Genomic DNA, 23,518 nt, shown 5'->3' with positions numbered 1-23,518 from the left:
GTGTTGCTGATTATAATACCAGATTTAATCCAATAAGCCCCCTCCCTAAACCCCTGGTCTCAGCTACTGCACTATTTTTTGCACAAGCCAGGTCATTGGTTGGATATGTGGTAATTTTAATTGACCCGCGCGATGACGTTTTATACCACGTGACCAATTATAATACACATGACCATGTGCTTCTGAGCGTCTGCATTTTAGTCTCGGCCAAGGACAACATGTCTGCTCTTCAGAATTGTGTGAATTTTCTCTGCAGAAATTCGCTGCGTTTGCAGCTCCCTGCCTCACAATATGTGTCGCAGCGATGGCAATCGTCGGCGGATACCTCTGCCCATACTTTGGCCGTCAGGCAGAAGATAATCGATAAGAAAGAAAAGGCCCTGCAGGGTGGAGGCGACAAGCGAATCCAGACCCAACACAAGAAGGTGAACTTGAACTTTTTTTGTCAGCTGTTTTCCTCTGCATTTTGCTCATCATAGTTTGCATGCACAAAGTCAAACCAAGGGCACGATGACGACCAGACTTTTGTGTCTATTTTGTCTATGTTTTGACTGATCAAAATCAAGGTTGGTTGGTGCTGTCATCTTGTAGATCTTTAGACAAATGTGGAAGCAAATGACATGTCAAAATATTTGACCTTTGACTCATGGGCTGTGGCTTCATTGTTTCAATGAATAATTATATAAACAAATGCCAAATTTTGCTTTTTAGGCCTATTCAGCAATGGAGGCGAGAGATACAACATGTCCAACAAGTTTGATATAACGTGACTTGCATTTTATTGGTACTCATCCTACCTTCACAGGAGTGCTGTAAAAAAATAAAGGAGGGTCTTAGCTGATTTGGTGTTAGGCCTACTGGTGAGCCCATGGTCCAGATACCTCCTGTATTGTAAGAAGTCGTTGAGATCGACCGTGAATTCTGGTGAATTGACCCTACCATTCATACAAACCACCCGAGGTGCCCCCTCTTTCTCAAGGGTGCTTTCTCCCTCTAACTACGCCCCTTAGCTGCTGATATTTTTACGCTGTTTCTACTTTTTCAGGGGAAGCTGACAGCCCGTGAGAGAATCAACCTCCTGAGTGACCCGGGCAGCTTCTGCGAGTATGACATGTTTATGGAACATGACTGCTATAACTTCAACATGCAGAACCAGAAGGTAAGCTTAAAGGACTGTAAGGGCCGCCCAGGATACTAGAAACAGGGCATTTAGAGAAAATTTTCATATAATGTCCATGCAAACTGCACAGGTATGATATGTCACGTGTTCTTGCCAAGTATACCAAGTTGATGATTCAGGACCCTGCAGTCACAGCCATGGCAACTGTCTGAGACAATATCACAATCAGCAAGTGTTTTTGGAGACGGCACAACCAGGTTTATCATACTGGAAATGGCGTATCGAGCACAATGATGGTAAGTAGATGGGGTGTACTGTCACAACCAGCAGGTCATTTTAGAGACAGGATAATAAGGCACAACCATGAGAAGTACATTGGAAGTACTGTCACATTCACAACCAGTAGGTCATGAGTGAACCTACAGGCACACTGAAGACTGTTACAACATGTACAACTGTTAAAGATGGGTCATTATCTGACAAGTTTGAACAGATTTATTTCCTCCTTTAAAAAACTAAATTTATGTATGTTTCAGTATCCTGGAGACAGTGTTGTCACTGGACGCATCAAGATCTATGGAAGGACCTGTTTCGTGTTCAGCCAGGTAGGTTTTTGTTGAGTGGATGTCTCAAATTTGGATGGAGTATTCTTCTTCTGCTTTCATATTGGCCATCATTCCAGCGCAGTCACAGAGGTGGTGGTCAGGGCGATCCCACAGCTGGTCCCTCTGGCCCCTCCTTGTGTTGTTGGGCTGAACAGTTGGGCATTCCTGAAGTATGTGGCCTGGAATTTGGATGGCAATCCCGCACTAGTCGCCTCCTGTGTCCACAACGTCAAGTACCTTCAAGTGAGATCAAAGACAACAGTGTCCAGTTCTCAGGCAACAGCTACAGGAATGTTGCGTTGACATTGCATTTCATATATCAAACAGACAAGTTGGGCTGTCTTCCCCCGACCCGCTTCACGACAAGGATTTGATGATATGACAGATTTTGCTGATCAAGAGACTGCTGTTCTAAAGCATAGTATTTTTGTACTTTTTCTCATTACAGGATTTTACTGTGTTTGGCGGCAGTTTGTCCTATGCTCATGCTAGAAAGATCTGTAAGGTGAGTTTAGCCTCTATCTCCATAATATGCTGATTCATGTACATAACTTTTGTAAGGGGTCTGTGGAGACTATACTGTTCTTTTAAGCACCAACATCGTGTGCTTGATTTCTATGTTCTAATTCCTTGTCTCTATTTTCCTTGTAGGTAATGGACCAAGCGATGTTAGTCGGAGCACCACTGATTGGTCTAAATGATTCGGGTGGTGCTAGGATTCAGGAGGGTGTGGCATCCTTGGCCGGTTATGCAGACATCTTCCAAGTAAGTAGGCCTACATCGGAATTAAAAAATCACTTGATCTTATAGAACAAGAAGCAAAGTGGTTGCAGAAGTGTAAAATGAGATATATGAAAATAAACATACTAGCAAGGGTTAGGTCAGTTGCCTAGTGGTCAGAGCGTTGGGCTCATAATCAGGTGGTGGGGTCAACTCTCAGAATGACGACCATTGTTTTGTCTCAGTGTCCTAGAGCAAGACACCTGACTCTTCATGACTTCGTTCTTGGAGAACCAGGTTTCCTTAAAGTAGTGCCAATGACGGAGTAAACAAACCTCTATCCAAGTAGACAGCTGCTTGTGATGGATTCTTCTCTCCTGAGACATTGAAAGACTGACACTAAATAGTCAAGCAATTGACAACAAATGTCTCGACAGATCTCTTGTTTTCACTGACATATCTTTTGAACTTTCCAGCGTAATGTGATGGCATCTGGAGTGATACCTCAAATCTCCATGATCATGGGTCCATGTGCCGGCGGTGCCGTCTACTCACCTGCACTGACTGACTTCACATTCATGGTCAAGGTAGGTTAATGGACAAGAGCTTGTGATCTTGTGCAAATTACTTTGTTTTGATTAGAAGCCTCCTGGAATGCGACGTAAAACTTAGTTTCTTTGTTAAGTTGTACATGTAACCTGTCTGGGGAGAGTCAAAGAACTCATCAATGTGATAAAAGGCTTGTGATCGACTCTTTCCTGGCCTTACACACATTAGGCAACTTACCCAATTGGTTCCAAGAATGAGTGCTATAAACTGCTGCCACCACTTTGAAGTGAGTTGTTTCTGGAAAGTGAAAGCTCGGTGCTTGATCGACCTGCAATCTTGTTTCAGGATACATCTTACATGTTTATCACCGGGCCGGACGTTGTTAAGGTAAGAGAGCCATCCTCGGGTAGATAATCAGGAAGGATTTGTGACATTTGGAGAGGTGCAAGGTTGAAGTTCCCTTCCACTCCAAGTTATACATTTACTATTTTGTTGATTTTTAATGAGTTATGGTGTTTCCTAGATTGACCAAATGAGGTCACTCTAATTTCATTCCAAAACCTCACCTATAGATGGCGATAGTCACAGCATCTAACAGCATTAAACGACAGCTTGACGAGCAGTGGTCCTGCATTGGAGAGCTTGGCATATCTGTTTGCTCCACCCTCAACTAGGTGTCTCTACTGGTCCTAGGCGTCACGTTGTTATTTCAGCCAACAAGACTAATCAAAGTAATCCACCATGTCAGGACATCAGTGATTTATGAAACAGCAATATTTCTCATGTCAGCTTATGAGACTGGTTCATTTGCTTTACAATCGAGATGAGGAACTTGGGAAGAGTTTGAAGTATTTGATTGATTTCTTCATCAAAGAAAACGAGAAAATTTTATTGGCTTTTCAATCCTGGCTGAGCAGTCAGGGGTGGCATTAGAAGACTTGACTGGTTTCAGTGTTTATCAAATAGAATGTTTCTTTCAATTGGTGTAAATTTTACCAAAATGTTTTTCGGAGAAAAAAAAGGTTTGAACTGTCAAAACTTACTCAGACGCCCTAAATTGTGTTTCTCTTTTTTAAGGTTCCAGTGTATCTGTTGCCATGGTGATGCTATGAGTAACAACATGTTTGAAAACTGGCATTCCCAGGGGTTGATGTTTATGTTCATCAATAGCATTGTCTTACAATAATCGCAGGGTTCAATTCGTCATGTTGAACCCCCGGGGGTTTGCAAGTTTTGATCATTGGTTTTAAAACGTTCCTTTGCTTTGCCGACAATAAATATTTCCGAGGCACTCCTGTGCGTTATTATAACATGTCCCAAAATAGATAGGCCCATTTTCACCACCGCCCGGCACATAGGCTTCTTTTGTCTGAGAAATGTTGACGATTCGTTCTCTCGTCTTGATCAGGTGCTGGGGCATGAGCGGAAAAAAATAACAAAAATATAAAATATTTTGTATGAATCATTTTTCTCCCAGAACATTGTCTGTTGCTTTTCGAGACACTGTTGTGGGGAAGGCTTTTGAGTGCATTCCTGCCGTGTGATATTATTGCAGGTCTTGGCGATAAGAATCACTTGTGTGTAGGGTGCTAAACAGGGTAATTGTTCCTTGTGTGATATGTTTTCCATTCCATTAGAAAGAAAATGAATCTTACAATTAAATGTTGTCTTGACAGGCAATGGGTATGAATGAATGTCATTAGCTTAATTTGTCACAACTAAATTGGATTCAGACAAACCTCACATGACTTATTGGCTTTGTTACCTCGCTGCTTGATGCTGCACGCTGGAGAACTGCATGTGTGTTGGCAAAAACACAATACTTTAAATCCTTGGTGTTGGTCATTGCTGTGGTCCTTGAAAGCTTTGGGAAGGGTATCACTATTGTTCAAAAAGTCAAAAAACCAAAACAATTAAAGCAGGTTAAAGCTAGCTTACACCCAGACAGCGGTACTAGTTTGCCAATGAATTGCCGTTGGACAAAAAGTACAGCGACACAGCCAGATAGTGCTAAAGTCAGATATACAACTTTTCTGATTTTTCCGACTCTTCCGAGTCTGCCTGTTGTTCTTCTTCTGCTGGGTTCTGTTGTACTGAAAACAAGTGTTGTCATGTTCGTACAAGTATGTTTCATTGCAAATCTCCAGGATTATAAAGCTAGCTTGAAGGCCCGGATACTTTTAGTTTATTGCTTACCATTTTGTGAGACAGTTCAATTGTAAAGCCCATCCTGATGATGGCAGCTTATCTATGTGTTTCATTGCTAACATGTAGACCTTTTAAAATTCAAAAATAAATTCCCACTCCCAGACATATGTTGCACGTAACAAGAAGGCAGAAGCACTTCTTGCAATCATGTTAATGCTTTTGGGAGTGACATTTTCATTTTTCAGAGACCAAAGTTAGAAGATAAGCTATCTGTTATGATAGATTAGAAAAAAGCCATGTCTGGAGGGGAAAGAAAGACTGGAGACTGACAGAGATGTGATATAGGATGATCTTATTGATAGTTATGATGATGCTGATTAGGTGAAACTCAATAACTTGAATTACACGTCACTCATTGCATGATTTCACCAAATTTCCTTTGTCAAAGTGTGGCCGCATTTTTGTGACAACTTGATGATTGGTTTGACATTTGGAAAGCTCGTTCCCCTAATCGATCAGTCATTCCTCTGATTGGCAATAAATAAATTGATTGGTGTAAATCGATGTTGACAATGATCAGAACCAGTTATTATTAATCTCTGATTGGTTCACCTCAACAGAGCGTGGATGTACTGGACAGCATCAAAACCTGATAACACCGTGCAATGTTTTCAGCTTGGGGAAACTTGGGCAAGGGATTTAGGTTGTTAGGAGAATAATTCCCCTCCTCACCACCATGCACCGCCACATACCACACCAAAGCTGTCCTCTAATGGAAGATTTTTGACTTGTTGCAAGACAGTTTTGGACATGTTTTGCGAATTTCCCCCATGACCAATCCAATCTCCATTACAACCAATATTTATCGCATGGGATCCTGAATACAAGTCGCAACAACTAACTTTGCTTGTGTGCGGGCACTTATGTGATTGGTGTAAATCGATGCTGTCAATCATGGTCGTAATCTGGTTATTGTAAATTCTCGATATGTACGATTTGGCTCGCTGGATCGCGACATTACTGGACATGATCAAAACCGGATAACGGGCTTGAGATTCATGAGTGGTCACCTTGTTCAATCCAGAAGCAGACAATGATAGTAACTGGATTGATCATCGGGCTGAATTATGGGGCCTAGAGTGACCTTTGGGGTGTGGGATCAGTTGTCCGTTTTGGCATAGAGCATTTCTATTCTTTTGTGTACTTGTATTGGAACAGTCACCCATCTCTTCTTAGTAATATAAGAAAGTCATCTTCTCGACATTTGACTCGTCACGATTAAGGTCATGTTAGCCAGATTGGAGGGTAATTGAATCCCTGCCAGTATCAACTGTGGCAATCTTATTTTCCGCAAATAAACCCTCGTCTCGACTTTCTGGTGGAGAAATTACTGTCGGGTTTGTTCCCATGACAACGGTCATCGAAAACTATTGGCATTCTCAAATTGTCCGAGAAACCTGTTTTTTAACGGGTATTTGTTATTGACTTGGTGCTCATGGCAATAATGTTATTCATGGTATCTCGACAGAAATAATATAAGAACAGTTTTTGTGCAATTATTATTTGGAATTGTAGGAAGAGAATTTTTGATCTGACTCTGGGGAATAAGAAGTTTACAGATGGTAATTGCATCCCTTGTGGCATTAGTTACCAAACTGTTTTTGTGTCTGCAAAATATGGCTTGATGTCATTGTGTGTTATCACGATATTACTCCTGTCATGAGCATCAGAAAACAATGGTAAACCAAGATATAAGCTGCGACAAAGAAAAGTATACTGCTTGGGGACAAGACGTCATACACATTTTGCATCAGCAGAGATGGACGTTTTTTCTTTGATCCTCGCAGGGGACAATGCCTTCGAGCCCCTGTGCTTTAACGTCGGATGCTTTTCTGCATCAAAGTGTTCAGACAATGGTCACGTTTTCTCCGAGCTTGTCTTCTTTTTCCCTGAAGAAAAGGATACTGCTTTGATGTTTTTGGACATTGTTGGTTTTGTTTTGCCTAGGGATGACAGACTATGTTGTGGCCAACACTTGAGGCTGTAATCTGCTTTTAAAGATTTATACAGAGAAAAAAACAGGACTTCAAATAGCTGCCTTATTTACGTAGCCTTTTTAACTGTTGTCTTTTTTACCTGTTGCTTTTTTAACCCGAAGCCTTTTTTACCTGTTGCTAGTTTTACCTGTAGCCTTTTTTACCAGGCTTTTTAGCTCACCTCTTAGCAGAGGTGAGCTTATCCCATACCGTGGCGTCCGTCGTCCGTCGTCGTCGTCGTCGTCGTCGTCGTCGTCGTCGTCGTCGTCGTCGTCGGCGTCGTCGTCGTCGTCGTCCGTCGTCCGTTAGCAGGGCACGTTTCGTAACTGTTAGAGCTATTGAGTTGAAACTTGGTACACATGTACCCTTATGTAATGACACCTGGAAGACCAAGTTTCGGTCCGATTCGTTTCATGGTTTGGCCACCAGGGGGCCAAACGTTAAAAGTGAAAATATGCAATATCTCCCTTAATAGTAGTCGGGAAATTTTGAAAAAAATATGGTAGGTACTTCTAGCAAAGGTGCATCATATATCCTCCGGGTTTTTGATTTGACCTCCTTTTCAAGGTCACAGAGGTCAAATGGTGTAAATTAGTCGTTAGGATGTAACGATGGCACGTTTCTAAACTGCAATGACTATTGATACCAAATTTGGTACACATTTACCCCTTAGTCAGGTGATCTCAGGGACCAAAGTTTGGTCCAATATGATTCACCACTTGACCACCAGGGGGCAAAATCCAAAAACCTTAAAAATGTGATTATTCCTTAACTTCTTGCCCGATTGCCACCAATTTGATATCATGGGTACATCTAACCACCATACAGTATATGTCACACAGGTTTTTAATTTGACCTTCTTGTCAAGGTCACAGAGGTCAAATGGCGTAAATTCACCGTCGGGCCGTTACTATGGCACGTTTCTTAACTGCAATGACTATTGATCACAAATTAAGTACACATGTACCCCTTGGTCAGGTGATCTCAGGTACCGAAGTTTGGTGCGATCTGATTTGCCGTTTGGCCTCCAGGGAGGGGGCCAAATCCTAAATTCTTCAAAATGCCATTATTCCTAGTAATGACTTGCCCGATTGGCACCAATTTTATATCATAGGTACATCTAATTCTAACAACCATTCAATGTGGCACCCGGGTCTTCTTTGATTTGACCTACTTTTCAAGGTCACAGAGGTCGAATGTACTGTAAATTGGCCATTTTGGGGAAATTGTAATTGCTTGGACCTACATCAAACCTAACACTACATGACACAAGACCATGCTCTTTATCCATCTTTCCTCCACATGAGGTGAGCACAATGGCCCTGGCCATTTCATTTTTTTCTGTATAGCCTTTTTACCAAGATTTGGAGTGAATGTTGGAAGAATTTATCTCTGACCTGAAGTTTGCCAAAAGTGACTGTGATATTTCTTCTTTGAGTCTTACGTGACCCATCAGGACCCTAGATAGAACTATCAGTTGCAGCATCAGTAAATACATTTATTACTTTTCCCAGAACAAGCAAACCGTATAAGTACATTGCGCCATTTAAGCGTTTTGGGATATTTATGGAGGAAACGTGAGAAGCATTTAACTCTGATCAAAAGTCCAATCTCAAGTATAAACTGACACTCGAATATGACACTTCCCCCAATATGACACTTCCCCCAATATGACTGCCTAGAACCCCAAATACAAGGATCAGATCACAGTGGTAATTTTTTCCCAGAGGAAGAAAACCAATAAAGGATTGTCACAACATGTAATCGTTGGGAGTTATTTACGGAGGGATGTGGGGTGGAATATTATATTCCGCTCTGACCTTAGGATTGATGTCAATGTCAATGTCTTGTACATTTGGCTGCAAATATTCTTTGTTTTGCCTTGCTTTGTGTGGAGGACCAGCCTCCCCTCCCTTAGCCTCTGTGGTTGTAAGAGTACCTGATCTTGGATCATAACAACAAACTGCTCACTTTGGTAGTCCTGAAGTATACTCAATGGTAATAGTTGACAATCTTTGCAACATATCAAGCTCACTTTCTGCAAAAACCAGCTGCCTCTTGATTCCTGTAATCATTCTAATAGCTTCTAAGAATCAACTTTGTATTGAAGACCCCCTCCCTTTAGCCTTTGTTGTTGATCAGAGTGCCTGATTTGACTTATATCAGTCTACTGCCCACTCGCCTGTCCTGAAATAACTCAAAGATAATGATACTTTACAGTCTCCTTTACAACATATACAATCTCACTTTCTCCAAAAAACCGCCCGCCACTTGATTCCTCAGATCTGTTAGCTTCTAAGATTTCAATATAAAAAATGGACGGCGACTATTCTTAGTTGAAGAAAGACGATAATGCGGAAATGTGATCGGCATATTTGCTTCCAAAAATAGTTTCCTTTTGTCGCCATTGTTGTGGGCATATTGGATGGCTTGGCCAACTCTGCTGGGTCTGCCTGCGAAGTCACTTTCTCTCATTCTGAGCCTCACAGGAGCATTTTTCAGTCTTGGGTCATCAAATAGTGCTAGATGTACTAGCGGTATCACTATTTATGTACAGGGTAAACTTGGTGTACAAATATGATTTGTCATTGTGTCGTAGCCTATACAAGTATGATTACTTACTTTGTCTGCAAGTTTTGTTGAGATTTGAGATACTACTTGGCCTGTGTTCGATATCAATTTTTTCGTTTCTTCTCTTTTCAGGTAAGAAATCTTCTGGGGAACTCCCGTCAGTTGTAAGCGACTGGTAGTATAGCATGAAATTTCAACACTTTCATGATCCATTGATGACGCATTCGATACAATGCAGCGTACCCCTACCTACATATAATTGTCAGAGCACCTATTCTGATGTTCTAACTCTTGAATTTTCACTTCCCACATCTGCTCCTGGCTTGAATCTCATCTCCCCACACCTGTCGTTTTATCGCGTGCCTTTTGATGAGCACTGGAGCTAATGGGAATCTATAATGGAATTCTAATAAAAATAATGACGGAAATCATGCTATCCCCATGATGTGACGATGTGAGCTTCTTAAAATTGAAAGATCACCAACTGTTAGATGCAGTTTTAAAAAGTTTGTAATGGTGTCTTCGTTCCATCATGTGGGATAATCTTTAACTGTTTGATACCAAAATAGGTTAATATCTTTCATTTCGAAATGGGTTTTATGATATCAAAGTGATCTAGTAGTAGTAAGAATGGTGGTTGCAGCACGCAATCTTAACATTGGGTGATATGAATAAAGGCTAGCAAATGCTTTTACTTCAATTTTGTACAGAAAGGCCAAGTGTAAATGTACATGGAGTTTTAGATAAAAGCATTTACTACTCTTTATTCATATCACCCATTGTCTTTTGTCACCCCTTTACCTTATTGTGATGAAGCTAGCAACTACTCTTATGAAAGATGAGCCAAAAGTTTGGCAAGAACCAGTCTGATGGAATACCTTATTGTGATGAAGCTAGCAACTACTCTTATGAAAGATGAGCCAACAGTTTGGCAAGAACCAGTCTGATGGAATACCTTATTGTGATGAAGCTAGCAACTACTCTTTATGAAAGATGAGCCAACAGTTTGGCAAGAACCAGTCTGATGGAATACCTAAAACAACATCAGAGGCAATGAATATCTCAGTATCAGAACTAAGAAATAGAATTGTAGACTTAGCCAGATTGTGAAAGATGAGTTTCATAGACGGCAAGAGGACGCAGAGTCTATACTCTAGAGACTCAATTAACAACGCAAGATCAAAAGTAAGTAGATATACAACTGCCTGAATAAAAGAAGCCCAGATCCTATCAAGATTAAATGTGACTGCATCGTAAAAGAAGAGTTACTGAAAGAATACGATTGCGGACATCGACTGTGCCGTATATTATCTAGCCGATTCTTCATCCTGATCGTAGCTGCTACTAAAATGTGAAAGATGAGTATAAAATGGCCCATGTTTTGTAGTAATGAATCTGATTTGACATCCCCGAGGCCCTGTAAATAACTCCTTATCAGAAATAAGCACGACTGGTACAAAAAGTATGAATGAGTGGAGATCGAGCCGGAAAAAGCAACGATTATTGGTTTTCTGTTTCTCCCATTTTCCCGTGGCAATAGCCGTAACGTCATTGTCTAAAAAAGTGCTATGAGTGCGGTGGTCTTCTTTCTTTCGTGATTTCATCACGCCCGATCTGTTCCTTCTTCTCAGTCTTCCCTTAAGGAATTACTGATGCGCTACCACAGTAAATCCACAACATGGCATGTCAGGCTACATAAAAATAACCCTCATGTTAGACTTAAATTTCATAACCTGATTGCGAAAATTGAGTCAGTTTACAAAAGACTTTCATGTTGAACATGTCAGTTGAAGTCAAGGAATTAATATCAGACTTGACTGTGGATTTGGAACTGTTTTGAAAAAAATCCCTGACAGTGATACTTTGCTGAGGGCGAAATATCCAAATCACTTCCTTTTGATAACAAAATTTTTTTCTTTCTGGAAAATATTGATTGCATTTTATATTTCAAAAACGTCTCCTGGGGGCCTCGTTATTTCAGAGTTGAAAATTAATCTTGAGCTTGGCCTAAGGTGACAGGGATTATTACTAACTGAAAAAAAAGGTACTTTAAGAATTCCTGGTCCATAAAAAATGTCTTATTGCCATCGCAAAATAGCAATTTTGAAAAAGACAGATGTAGTTTTTTTGAGATGACTGCTAGTGATATAGAATATGTAGATTGTCAGGATGGCAATCTTTGTATCAGCTTACATAACTTTGAGCAACTAAATGATAAAAATGAAATGGTAAAATTGAGAGTCCTGAATGCAACCCTCTAACATTACACCGCAAAAAACGATGCTTTGTTTTCTATCTAAAAAAAGCTGCCGGGTCGTCTGGATGATTTCGTTCCGATTAATTTGATGCAGTTTTCATGTCGTTGATCCATGCCTTCAGACACAACACGATTTATCCATTTCTGCGTGCTTTCATTGCCATACGGTCAATCAATATGGCGTATTCAATAGGCATCGCCCCTCACTACCAACCTGGAGACTTTTGCTGGTGTCTTTTCGAATTTCTTGGTGCTAAATGTTTGCTTACCTCTTTTATTGGAGTGAGACACTATTCCAGCAGGAAATAAATGGTTAATGATGGAATCATCTACCCATCTTTGGGTTCCGTGTCGCATGATCAAGTAAAGCCTTAAAAGGCGTGTTTGATGGCATCTGCTTTGCTAAGGGTGCACGTCAATGACTGATGGGTTTTAGAGATACAGCAGGGTCCATGGGCCAGTTTGAGCAGATTCCAGTGAAATAGCTGCAGTGAACAGGAAATTTAAAGCCAAGTCTATCCACGGCAATGGCATTTAAATCGTTTAGCTACAAACTGATGCACCAGTGCAAGGCCCCAGTGAACAGGTTGGGACACCAATGACCAATTTCTCTGGGTCTGTCATTATCAGGATCTTGGGGGCTCGTTGAGCCATAATTCGTGCTAACTTCATCAGGCAACCTCACTTCCACTGTACCACTTGTGGAAACGGAAACTTTTGAGAACATCAGATTCTTGAATTTGTGTTGTTGTGTCAGTTTCAAGTACATCTTGGTACAAACTTTAGAAGGCTGTGTTTACAATGTCATCTCTCCACCGGAACTCACTTTAGCAATCCTGTCACACTGTGAAGGAGATCACAGACTAGACCATAAAAGGCGGACGTGAATGTCGTCTTTGAAAGCTTTGAGGGTGTGGAGGGTGATAGGCTAATGGCTTGTGGAGTGGCTTCCCGGAATTTTACCATCAAGCTCCGGTATTCGGTCTTCAGTATACTGTGAGGTTGTTCTTGTATATGCTATTGTAGAACAGAAATTTTGCAAATCGCAAATGCCTTGAGTGTTTTCGGAATGATTTCAAACGTTTTCAGGGTCTCCCACACACGACACTAAATCCTGTCCTACCACAATAGGTCAGATGACCTATTTTGGTTTTAGGACTGTGTTTGCCAGCCACATGGAGAGGGTTAGTTTTTCATGCCTTGATGGAAATGGTTGAAAGTTCTCATTCCTCCTGTGAAATTAAAGAGATATTAGATACGCCGCCAGCTAGAATAAAGTGTTCAAGAAACGCCCACACACCATCTCTTAAAACAGCGTCTTTTGTCAACGCATGGGTAAAACATCATTTCATTACGGAGATAGGAAATCAAAAGGCTTCATAAAATGTCAAACCATGTTGACAGTGACATCTTACTATCAGTAGCAGACGTCAAATTCGTTCAATTACAAATTAGAATATTGGAATCTTGTTAGAAGATAGTGAGATATGAGTAAGCGAGTTAGGGCGTTGTCTTCTAGTGGGTCATGTCTTTGATGTTGTTGCTTGATTTTGTAGCTTGAAAAGCTATTTTATCCTGCAGCGGCCATCTTGATCAATCATGAGGATGGTGCCATTCAAGTAGTTGTCTTGCTCTGCAACTGAGTCAAAGTGTTCAATTCTTTCCGTTAACTTACTGTTAGCTATAATGTGGCTGTCACAAAGTAAGTACCCTGTACACAAAATGTGACCCATCGCAGCAAAACCAGGCACAGATGATGAGCCCACATGACATCGGGATATAATGAAAGAAACTGATGTACTTAGATTTCACAAAAGGCAGACAACAGTGCCATGAACAACCAGTCTGTCTCAACCTGCCAAGCTCGGAGCGACATGCGCCTGGTTTTGCTGTGACGGGTCACAGATACGTTTCATCTTTATCAAAGGACCTTACATAGAATTGGTGAGTATCGATATGTTTGTAGCTTATTTTGATAGGGGAGCTTTCCATAGGGTCCAATGACAAACTGACTGCTCCGGATATGTGCCTCACTGATCGTAGCTAAGAGCCACTTAATCTATATGATTCAGTATATATGAGCACAAAGATATCGTCTCTCCTTCATCAAAGGACCTAACATAGATTTGATGGTTATGGATGCGTTTGTAGTTCATTTTGATGGAAGAGCCAGCCTACTTATTGATCAAGCTATTAGTTGTCTGTAAATATGAGATTTGTATGCAGTCAGAGGAGATATATCTATTGATAAGAAGTCAATCAGTTTATTCTGGTTTGTAATGTACCAGGATGTATTATCATAGTGGTTTTTTAATGCAGAAGACAAGAGCAATTGAAGGGGCAGCTAGTAGAAGGGGCCACGGGGGGGGGGGGGGGGTTATGGCCAATGACCAAGTCGCTACTCTCCAATTGTGTATGCTGCAATATTTATCATTTTAAAGGGAGGCTATAGGCAGGAGCCAGGCAGGCCGGATTAAGTTACACAAAGTCACCCATAGGTGTCTCTCTTATCTCACAACATGTTGTGGAATTACCTCGACGCCTGTGACAGCTATGGGGTTGCCGCTTTCACCGCTGTAGTGGAACTGGGCCCGAGAACGATAATTGACAAGTGTCGTATTTGTCAATTTCCTTTTCTCCCCAGACGATATGACATGTGATCGAGGAGTTGACTATAAGGATTAATTAGCACCATCTCCCAGACTTGCCGCCAAAGGGCTAGATTACATTCACCGCATAAAAAGGTGCGGGGTGATGAAGGTACTTCCTAATGGAAGAAGCTTGTCACGAAAAAAAGTGCAGACGGCTCTAAGCCATTTGCCGCCTTGTATCACTGATGGAAGTGATATGTGGAGGATGTCAATTACATATTGCCCTACTTCCCACTCATTACATGGACTCCTTGATATAGTTGCTCAGTTGCCTCTGTCTGGTGGAATATCGATGATCTGGAGGAGCAGGGTGCATCGTTGAGCAGGCAGGCTTTGCCGCTATAACCTGATTTATTTCATGCAACAACCTCTAATGGCATTATAGGAAGCTAAGGGCAGCACGATCTGTTGATACAAAATGATGGAGTGGGGGAGCGCGTGAGTTCCAGATCATGGTGGAGGTGGTACTAGATGGGTCATTTGCCTCTTCTGTGCTTGATCAATAGGTGTGGTTGTATCCTTGACCTCCCAAGTTTGGTCGCTGATGAAGTCCCTGTAGACTCCTTTAGGTTTATCGATGTCTATCAGTACACTTGGTGATTCTGCTATAGCTAGTTGAGTGGTGCCCATGTCATGTAAAGTTGGGCCGTATCTTCAGGCATTGGAGCATGGTCCCATTCTTCCTTTGTGTGGTGCTATAACTGTATTACCTTAAAACAGCGACTAGAAGTCTTCGGCCAGCACGACGCAATTTCTGAAGATGCCAGTGATAGAGCATGGCGGAATTTACGAGTTTCGAAGTCATAGCGGAGATAGGTCAGCCTTCTCTATAATCGACTAATGCCAATGTCATGTGAATTATGGTTGTATTAAGCTTCAGCTTCCAGGCTTGGTTGCCGTTGAATTCCCGATAGCCTCCTTTGTCTGGTGCTATGCCCTCTAGAATACTAAATTACATCTCAGACCGTGATTTTTATTGCTGTCATCAGTGGCACAGATATGACAACATAACAATTTTGTTCGAGTCGAAATTGGCCACTGATAGTGACCACTGATTTGCGTTATCCAATTAATCGTCATGGCTAAGTCAAAGGTCGCAGCTACAGAAATCATTTGGGAAGCGCTATAGGTTGAGAAAATCTCCATATCGTGATACTAATAATATGTCAGACTAGAGGGAACACTTGCGTCACTGAGCCATGCTGGCCGGAGATTGGTCAGTAAACTATTCAATAATCTTATCGATTAATGTGGATAATAACATGAAGTGGAGCAGTATATTGACTGCTTGTGAATCCCCTATTGCCTCTTTTGTCTAGTGCGACGACCTCTAAATACCAGTAGTCCACTAGGATACAGAGATGATACTAATATGTTGGATAAGAGGGAACACTTGACAATTCTTGCGTTACTCAGCCACAATGAAGATCGGTCAGTAACATCTTCCATGTAGTGATTGATGCGAATATTGCGTGAATTTGGGGTGTATCGTGACTGCATGTAAATTCTCTATCATCTCCTTAGAGTCTGGTGCAATGACCTCTGAATACCAGTGGCTTACAAGAATGCTACTGCCAATGCCAATTAGGTTATGCTGATGAGTTGGACTAGAGGGAACACTTCAGCTAGTGAACTCTTCTGGACAAGTTGGGTCTTTGCCTCTTCCACACAAAGGATGCCAATATCATGTGAAGTAGGTTAGCCCCTGGAGACCCCACGCTTGGCCGCTAATCAGACCCAAATGACTCCTTTGTGAGGACCATTGGCCTCTAAATAGCGTACTAGAACGTGAAGGGTGGCTAACATCTGTTGATACCAATATGATAGTTTCTAAGCTGTACTGGAGTTGGGTCATTGGCCTCTCTTGAGATGATCAATAGATGCCAATATCACGTGAATTAGGGTTGTACCCTCGAGCTCCCAGGCTTGGCCGCTGATCAATCCCGAATAGCCTCCTTTGTATAAGAACCATGGCGGAATCATACGTGAATGGCAGCACATTCTCTGTTGATATTAGTACATCTTCACCGAAATTGGAATGCATGATTTGGTTAGCGGTGATGAGTGCGGAATCTCTATCGTAATCAAGCAACGTTTTCCCACTAGCTAATTAAGGATACTCGAGGAAGTACTCGAACCGCTGGGCCACCGGGCTCCCCAGGATATCGATTCATTGGAAAGAGTTGCACTCTCTGACTGCCACAACCATTTTTGTAAAGTCTGCCCCATGGCACGAATCTGGTAAACGGCCCTAATAGCTGAGATCACAAACGGCTTCCGAAGAAACTGTTCATGTTCAAGTAATTAGCGTATCATGACCTCTTGGTCAAAACATCCGGCACTTCAACCAGTGTGCTACCAGGCTCCCCAGCATATCGATTCATTGGAAAGGGTTGCGTTGTCTGACTGCTGCAACCATTTCCTTCAGAACAGCCCCCTGGCTCCAATCTGGTAAATGGTCCTAATAGCAAAGGTCATAAACTGCCTCGCGACAAATTGTTCGTGTCTGCTAGATTAATTGAGGTTCTGATTGGTCGTGATTGCTGACCAGGAACGTTACTTCTACTGAACATAATCGTGTTTTTGCTCATCTATATCAGGTGGTCACTTTATTGAGACATGGAAGGCCAAGGGAAACTTGCAGTACGTCTCTTATTTAAACTGCTTACTTATTGCCATCAAACTATTTCAAATGTACCCCCAGGCCGAGTAAACTCCGATGTCAGAGTCTGATCTGATTCACCACTTGGCCACCAGGGGAGCAACTGCTGAAATTATTGACATCAGACTTTGTTCATATGTACAACCAAGCCTGGTGACCTCAGAGCTGCAGAGAAACAGCCTGATCTAATTCACCACTTGGCAACCAGGGGTTCAAATCTCAAATCTATTGAAAACTGATATCAAGTACGGATCCTGAGTTACTCTTAGTACCTTTTGATGAAATTCTTTCCATCCTTCTTGCCACCCCCTCCCCCCCAGTCTCCCAAGGTTCTCGGAAATGAAATCAATTGACTCTACTCCTGTCTCGAAGCCATGAAAAGGTGAAGCCAATGTAATCTGACACGTTCTGTCCTCGCTCCATAAATAATCCTTTAACAATGTCGTATTACTCCTATGGATGATAACTTCCCTCACATGACTGACCCCAGACATCAGAATCGATCTCCGGGACCATCAATATGCGTAGACCTAATATAAACTGATTGTTGTGTGGACTCGGTGATGAGCTCGATTGGTCGGGGCAAGCAGATAAGACAAGACATAAAAGATGGACCAATGAAATTAGACCCCTTGTCAGCCTTTTGTACCCGAATGGGAAATCTTATTCCTGTGGTTCAAAAATGCTCCACCATTGCTCCTCAGATGCCATTCTCAGCATTTTCGATGGGATTATGAATTGTTATAGAAAATTTAAAGCCTGCCATAACTTGACAAATTAAAGTACGGGTTCAAGTTTTCCTATTGCATACGGTTGCAAGCTGCAGATTCATATTTGTTGCTTTTGACAAGTTTGAGATGCAAGTCTGTTTCCTATGTGTTTGCAGGTCTTTGACAATGCCAACAGGGGTATCGTGGGATTTGTAACAAGCTGTGGACTTGTTTACTCAAAACTCGAGCAAAAGACCAACACCAGGCCTTGGGCATCTGTTACAAGCTCCAGTGACATTGCTCCAATCTTTGAAGAAAGGCTGACAAGGATCAAGTACACCGTGTCAGATGTCTTGATCTTGGATCCGGTTGGGGAGATTGACTTTCTAACTTCATCAAGAAGGCAATCACATTGACTGATGATTGAATCCTATCGATCGAAAGTCAGAATCAGCCAATGAGAAGATCTCATCAGCTTGGCAGTTTTGGGTGGTCTGACAAATGTTGAAGGCTACCCAAGAAACATTAGTCAGTATCAGTTGCCGAGATGTTTTTATTGGCAGGTCAGTTTAGGCAGCATATTATGCTGACAAAGGTAACTGTTGAAGGTTATCCAACAAGTAAATTATCTATGAAGAACAAATGCTGGAGAAGAATGTGACACAAAATGTGGTTATGTTTAGGATTAAAGGGTTTTGTGTCAAATATAATCTAAGAAATAATCCAGGTCTTCCCTTCAGTCAGTCACATTCATGCATCTCGGTCCCTTTATTTGCTACAAAGAACAAGATTTGAAGTAAGCCCTATCAAACTGGTATCCTGATTTCAAATTTGGATAAGGAGATCTGCCATCAAAGATCATTAGAAAACCAATCACTGCGCCTTGTGATTGAGTCCTATCAGTCAAAGTCAGAATTGATCAATGTCAGAATGAGGTCAATTATATAGTTTCTGCCCTAAAATGTCTAGCAGATCTTCATAAGTGGAATATTCTCCTCCAAAATTATGTACCAGGTATCATGTTACTAATATTTATACAATATGAGAATCAGGCTAACAGTTTTTGGCTAAGAAGCAGATATTTGACTGTTTTCTAATGAGTGAAGCAGTCACCTAAGAGTACTTGTTCTATAATTGAGAGTAATACTGCACTAAGCAGGTGACACGTTTTCTAAGTTTGTCGATAAGTATTCCGTACTTGTTTGATGTAAATTATGTATGATTCACATCTGTTGCTGTATTGTGGGGGTTGCTTACACTTGGTGGTGTCACTCTTCACGGATTTCTCCTCCTGAAAGGCAGGATGACTGTTTCCACGTGCTGCTACCTTTGGAGGTGTCACTCTTCAGGGATTTCTCCTCCTGAAAGACAGGATGACTGTTTCCACGTGCTGCTACCTTTGGTGGTGTCACTCTTCACGGATTTCTCCTCCTGAAAGGCAGGATGACTGTTTCCACGTGCTGCTACCTTTGGTGGTGTCACTCTTCACGGATTTCTCCTCCTGAAAGGCAGGATGACTGTTTCCATGTGCTGCTACCTTTGGTGGTGTCACTCTTCAGGGATTTCTCCTCCTGAAAGGCAGGATGACTGTTTCCACGTGCTGCTACCTTAAGGCGCCAGCTGAGATATTGGCCTTTTGACTTCTAGTTCCTTGAAAGCCACCCTGGCGCATCCAGAAATACAATCCTGGAATCCCCAGCCCTATTGCGAGGTAGCCAGTGTTTATCACCAGCCTATGAGGCTCATCATAACCGCTACAAATATTCAGATGTGTCATCAGTTCGAATGTATCAAATCTTAAAACCCCAATTATATTTTACTTTGAAGTTGCAAAAAATAATACTTTCCAATCGCATACCCATTAGCAGCTAAAGCATCTGCCCTAAACCTAATGAGAAATTCTACATCTCTCCTCGACTCAAAGTATTTATCAAACTGATCTACTCATTAATTAAAACATCTGAGGATGCCTTTGAGATGGTGAACTACTTTAAGTACCGGTACTTTCTGTAGTATATTGCTATTAGAGCTGATACTTTGACGACAGGAAATTGAAGAACATCAGAGGAAACTTACTTGGGGATTTTTATATTCCATTTATTTATTCGCCAATTAAGCCAGCGACGTGTTTCCTTTTGCCAATTAAGAAAGAAGAACTTTAATTCAGATTCATTATAGTGTAGATTGCTTCCTTTAACGTCGAACCTCCCTATTAAGGACACCATTGGAACTGACGAATGCTGTCCCGAATGGAGAGGTGTGCAGAATATAGAGGTCAAATCAAACTTCATTCAACCAATGTATTGTTCTCCATACATTATAAAAGCCGTAACTGGCTCACGTGATTTCATCACAAACAAATTGACTTATACGAAAAACAAAACGATTGGCGTAGCCAGCCTGTCGGTATTGGCAAATACATCTGTCAGAACAGACACTTTATTGGAGGACGCTGGCGTCAATGTGATTTCTCGAAGAGTTCCATTAGGCCACTGCCTCATTGATTTGTAAACTTCCCTAGTGGCTTTCAAGACGGAGTCAGATTTTCTGTGTGTTGTTGACCTTTTAGTGCTGTTTAAAGTAATCAAGAGTATCAACTTGTAGTCTCACTCTTGGGAAATATGACAGTTCTGTTTCTCCAATATTGGTTTGGCACTGACTGGCCTGATTGTTAGTCAGGAGGAGGGTTCGTTACCACGACTAATGAAGTGTCAACTCATCTCATCTTTCCTTGACAATGATAGTCTTGACTTTCACCTGAACATCTTATGGTTGTTATTGAATACTGTGTCCATCTATTCCTGGGGACGCATTTTGTCAGGGGGTTACAAAGACACTAAGTAAGGTAGGTGACTGTATAAGTCCTCTAGTACATCATTGACCCTTGAGCCAGTGTATGTCTAACAATATTCAACACTTCGGACCTAGCTGAAACAGAATATCCCAACTTTCTGACCTCGAATTTCTTTTCTGTCGCTAATACCGTGAATGTCCAATCCGCTCAGATCCCCTCCTTTGTAGATGGTGATCAAGCCTCTCTTTATGAGGAGGGTTCATCAATAGGGTTTGTAGGATAATGAAGTCAGCCATCTCCTGTTTACTACAAGGTCGGGCCTTTCATCTCTAACTCTAATGGTATTACCATGTCTTTCCCTCTAAGATGTCTCCCTTTGTCAAGGGTATGCATGTCGTTGGTTACAGAGACTCACAGCAAACTTTTAAATGCCTTTTCTGTCCCTGCGTCAGAGAGTTTACCCCCCCCCCCCCCCAGATCACTCCAGGGTTGTTGATTCTTTTTGCCACCAGCTCCAGTTAGTTCTTAAAGTCGTTGGGCAAGAACCCTCCCTGCGTGTGCTATGAGTCTTCTCCTAATAAGACAAGAGTTGATCATGCTCGACACTTGAATGACAAGGCAGCCAACCTAATAAACTGTAAGTATGTTCGATCATTATTGGATGAACTGCCTCCGGGGTAGCACGTGATCCTTGTGGCGCTTATATTCTTACCAATTACCCGACAGTAATCTGCTAAATCTCATCCTCGTGCCCTTGTTTGCTCCAGCCCTTGAATGGTAATGAGGTTGCAATGTATCGACTGGCTAAAGGGCGTTTACGACAGACATAGTAGAAAATCTTTGGTGAAATCATGCTTGTCTCTAATTGAAAGGGTGTCCTCCTAGCATAGGTGTCCATGACAAGAGGCTACACTCGACCTATTAAAAATCAACCACACGACCTCTATTTCGCCAAGGGGGTCGATGGACACAAATTGTAAACTGATTTGTCCCTGGACAGCATCTTGGCATCAATGACTTGGCATTATTTGTCTCATTCAGTTGAACCTTAAGACTTAATGGCAAGTTTACTACACCAACACCAGCATTGGGGACGAAAGTTGTTTCAAACAACAGGGCATAGGTTAGGCCAAATGTTAAAATATGCTGTTAGACTAGTGTAATAGCTTGCTACTAATGAGCCAGCATAATGAAATGTTATGTGTTTATTGATATTGTGTCAATTTTCTCACAAAAATTGATGTAAAAACTTCTGACAATAACACACCTCAGGTAAGTATATCAACAAACATTGGTGAGAACTGATGGAAGTAAAATGTCACGACTGTATTAGTGCCTAGATGCCTGAAGCATTTATTTTATAAAATCTGCTTCTCTATATTGTGGGATTTGTTGTAACTCTATAACAAGAGTGCTACTGGCAAGGTGATAAGAAACTCTGCATCTATTCTAGTAAATGTAAGGCAAGATTTTCCTGTCGTTCGTAGAACAAGACCACCATCTGTATGCCTTGCTCGATCTAACTCTGTCTGTGGCGTCATCGTATCAACTCATCACGATTGGCTATAACGTAAATGATGTCATGACGTCGCCGCGTTGCTGCCATCCGGATGTCAAGCCCTGGCGACCAGCCACAAGTGCGCCATCAGAGAATCTGGCGTGGTCTCGGTTGAAGCTATGCAACGGTGAAATCTACTAAGACACTACCTGCGGTGAAATCTACTAATTTCAAACCAAGACCCAAATTCAAAACCAGATGAACGGCTGATTTTCTGGTTACCTTATAAATCAGCCGCTGTTCAACATCATCGAAGGGGTTACCTTACGACCTCCAGCATGGTATTCTTGATTATAACTTTCTCGCACCTTGCCGTACAAAAATTCTTACACAAAAATGATCGACTGGCAAGCGTACGTTCCTACGATCGATGGGTTTCATTACACCAATGTTCACGGTCGATATAACACTACTCTGAAAAATGAAGCTGTCTGTCACTTTGTGCAATGTTGGGTAAAGAAGCGATAACCCCATCTTGCTATACTTTATTAACAACAGGATTGGTTGGGTTCAGGCAGATTGATTTTCCACGGCCAAACTTGTCATCTTCGGATCCTCCTGCAAGTATTCTTGGTGGTCAAGACAGGTAATGTCAGATATTTTGATGGGGTCCCCTTTGAGGTCGATAATCTTATTAGAGTGGAACAAGTTGCTGTCTCATTTGCCTCACACTCAAAGCCACATGTTGCAAGACTGAAGGTAATACCTCCCTGAGGGGTCTCAAGATCATTTCCTTCCCATCACGGAAAGATCCATTTGTTTCAGCGCCAAAGGCATCGTGGTTAAAAACCTTTTGATGCGCCTCGATGTGATCAGTGGGGACTCTAATCATATTGTGGTCATCAAAGATTGGCAGGACACACGGCTGATGACACTTTGGTCTTGTGACAGATAATATTGACACTGTCGGTTTTGGCTACCGGTAATAACGTGACTAGGGCCAGACAGTAAAGAGGCTTGTGAGACAGGCTGCCGACCGAACAGGATGGAGATAGAAGATTTAAGATATCTGCTCTCTTGGCATAAAGCGGACTAAGTAAGTAAACAGAGAGGCTTGCAGCTGGGGTACAGGGCTTATACTGACCTCTGCAATAGAAGCTATGGATGCTTATTTGCGGTTCAAAACACTATTGTTTG

The 23,518-nt window shown here is 41.8% G+C and overlaps 1 protein-coding gene across 1 annotated transcript in view; it reads left to right on the top strand.

Moving 5' to 3' along the window:
- The first annotated feature begins 210 nt into the window (after positions 1 to 210).
- The window catches only part of LOC135494498 (propionyl-CoA carboxylase beta chain, mitochondrial-like), a 49,356-nt gene continuing 26,048 nt past the window's right edge, over positions 211 to 23,518 (top strand). The window contains exons 1-7 of the mRNA XM_064782530.1: positions 211 to 425; positions 1,046 to 1,159; positions 1,657 to 1,725; positions 2,174 to 2,230; positions 2,377 to 2,490; positions 2,922 to 3,032; positions 3,340 to 3,381. Of these exons, the coding sequence (XP_064638600.1) occupies positions 219 to 425; positions 1,046 to 1,159; positions 1,657 to 1,725; positions 2,174 to 2,230; positions 2,377 to 2,490; positions 2,922 to 3,032; positions 3,340 to 3,381 (714 nt within the window). The 5' untranslated portion in view covers positions 211 to 218. The remainder of the gene's footprint in view (positions 426 to 1,045; positions 1,160 to 1,656; positions 1,726 to 2,173; positions 2,231 to 2,376; positions 2,491 to 2,921; positions 3,033 to 3,339; positions 3,382 to 23,518) is intronic.

Source organism: Lineus longissimus, chromosome 10 (genome assembly GCF_910592395.1).
Source record: "Lineus longissimus chromosome 10, tnLinLong1.2, whole genome shotgun sequence".
Classification (NCBI taxonomy): domain Eukaryota; kingdom Metazoa; phylum Nemertea; class Pilidiophora; order Heteronemertea; family Lineidae; genus Lineus; species Lineus longissimus.
The sequence above is the reverse complement of the archived record's forward strand: the minus strand, read 5'-3'. Positions and strand labels throughout refer to the sequence as shown.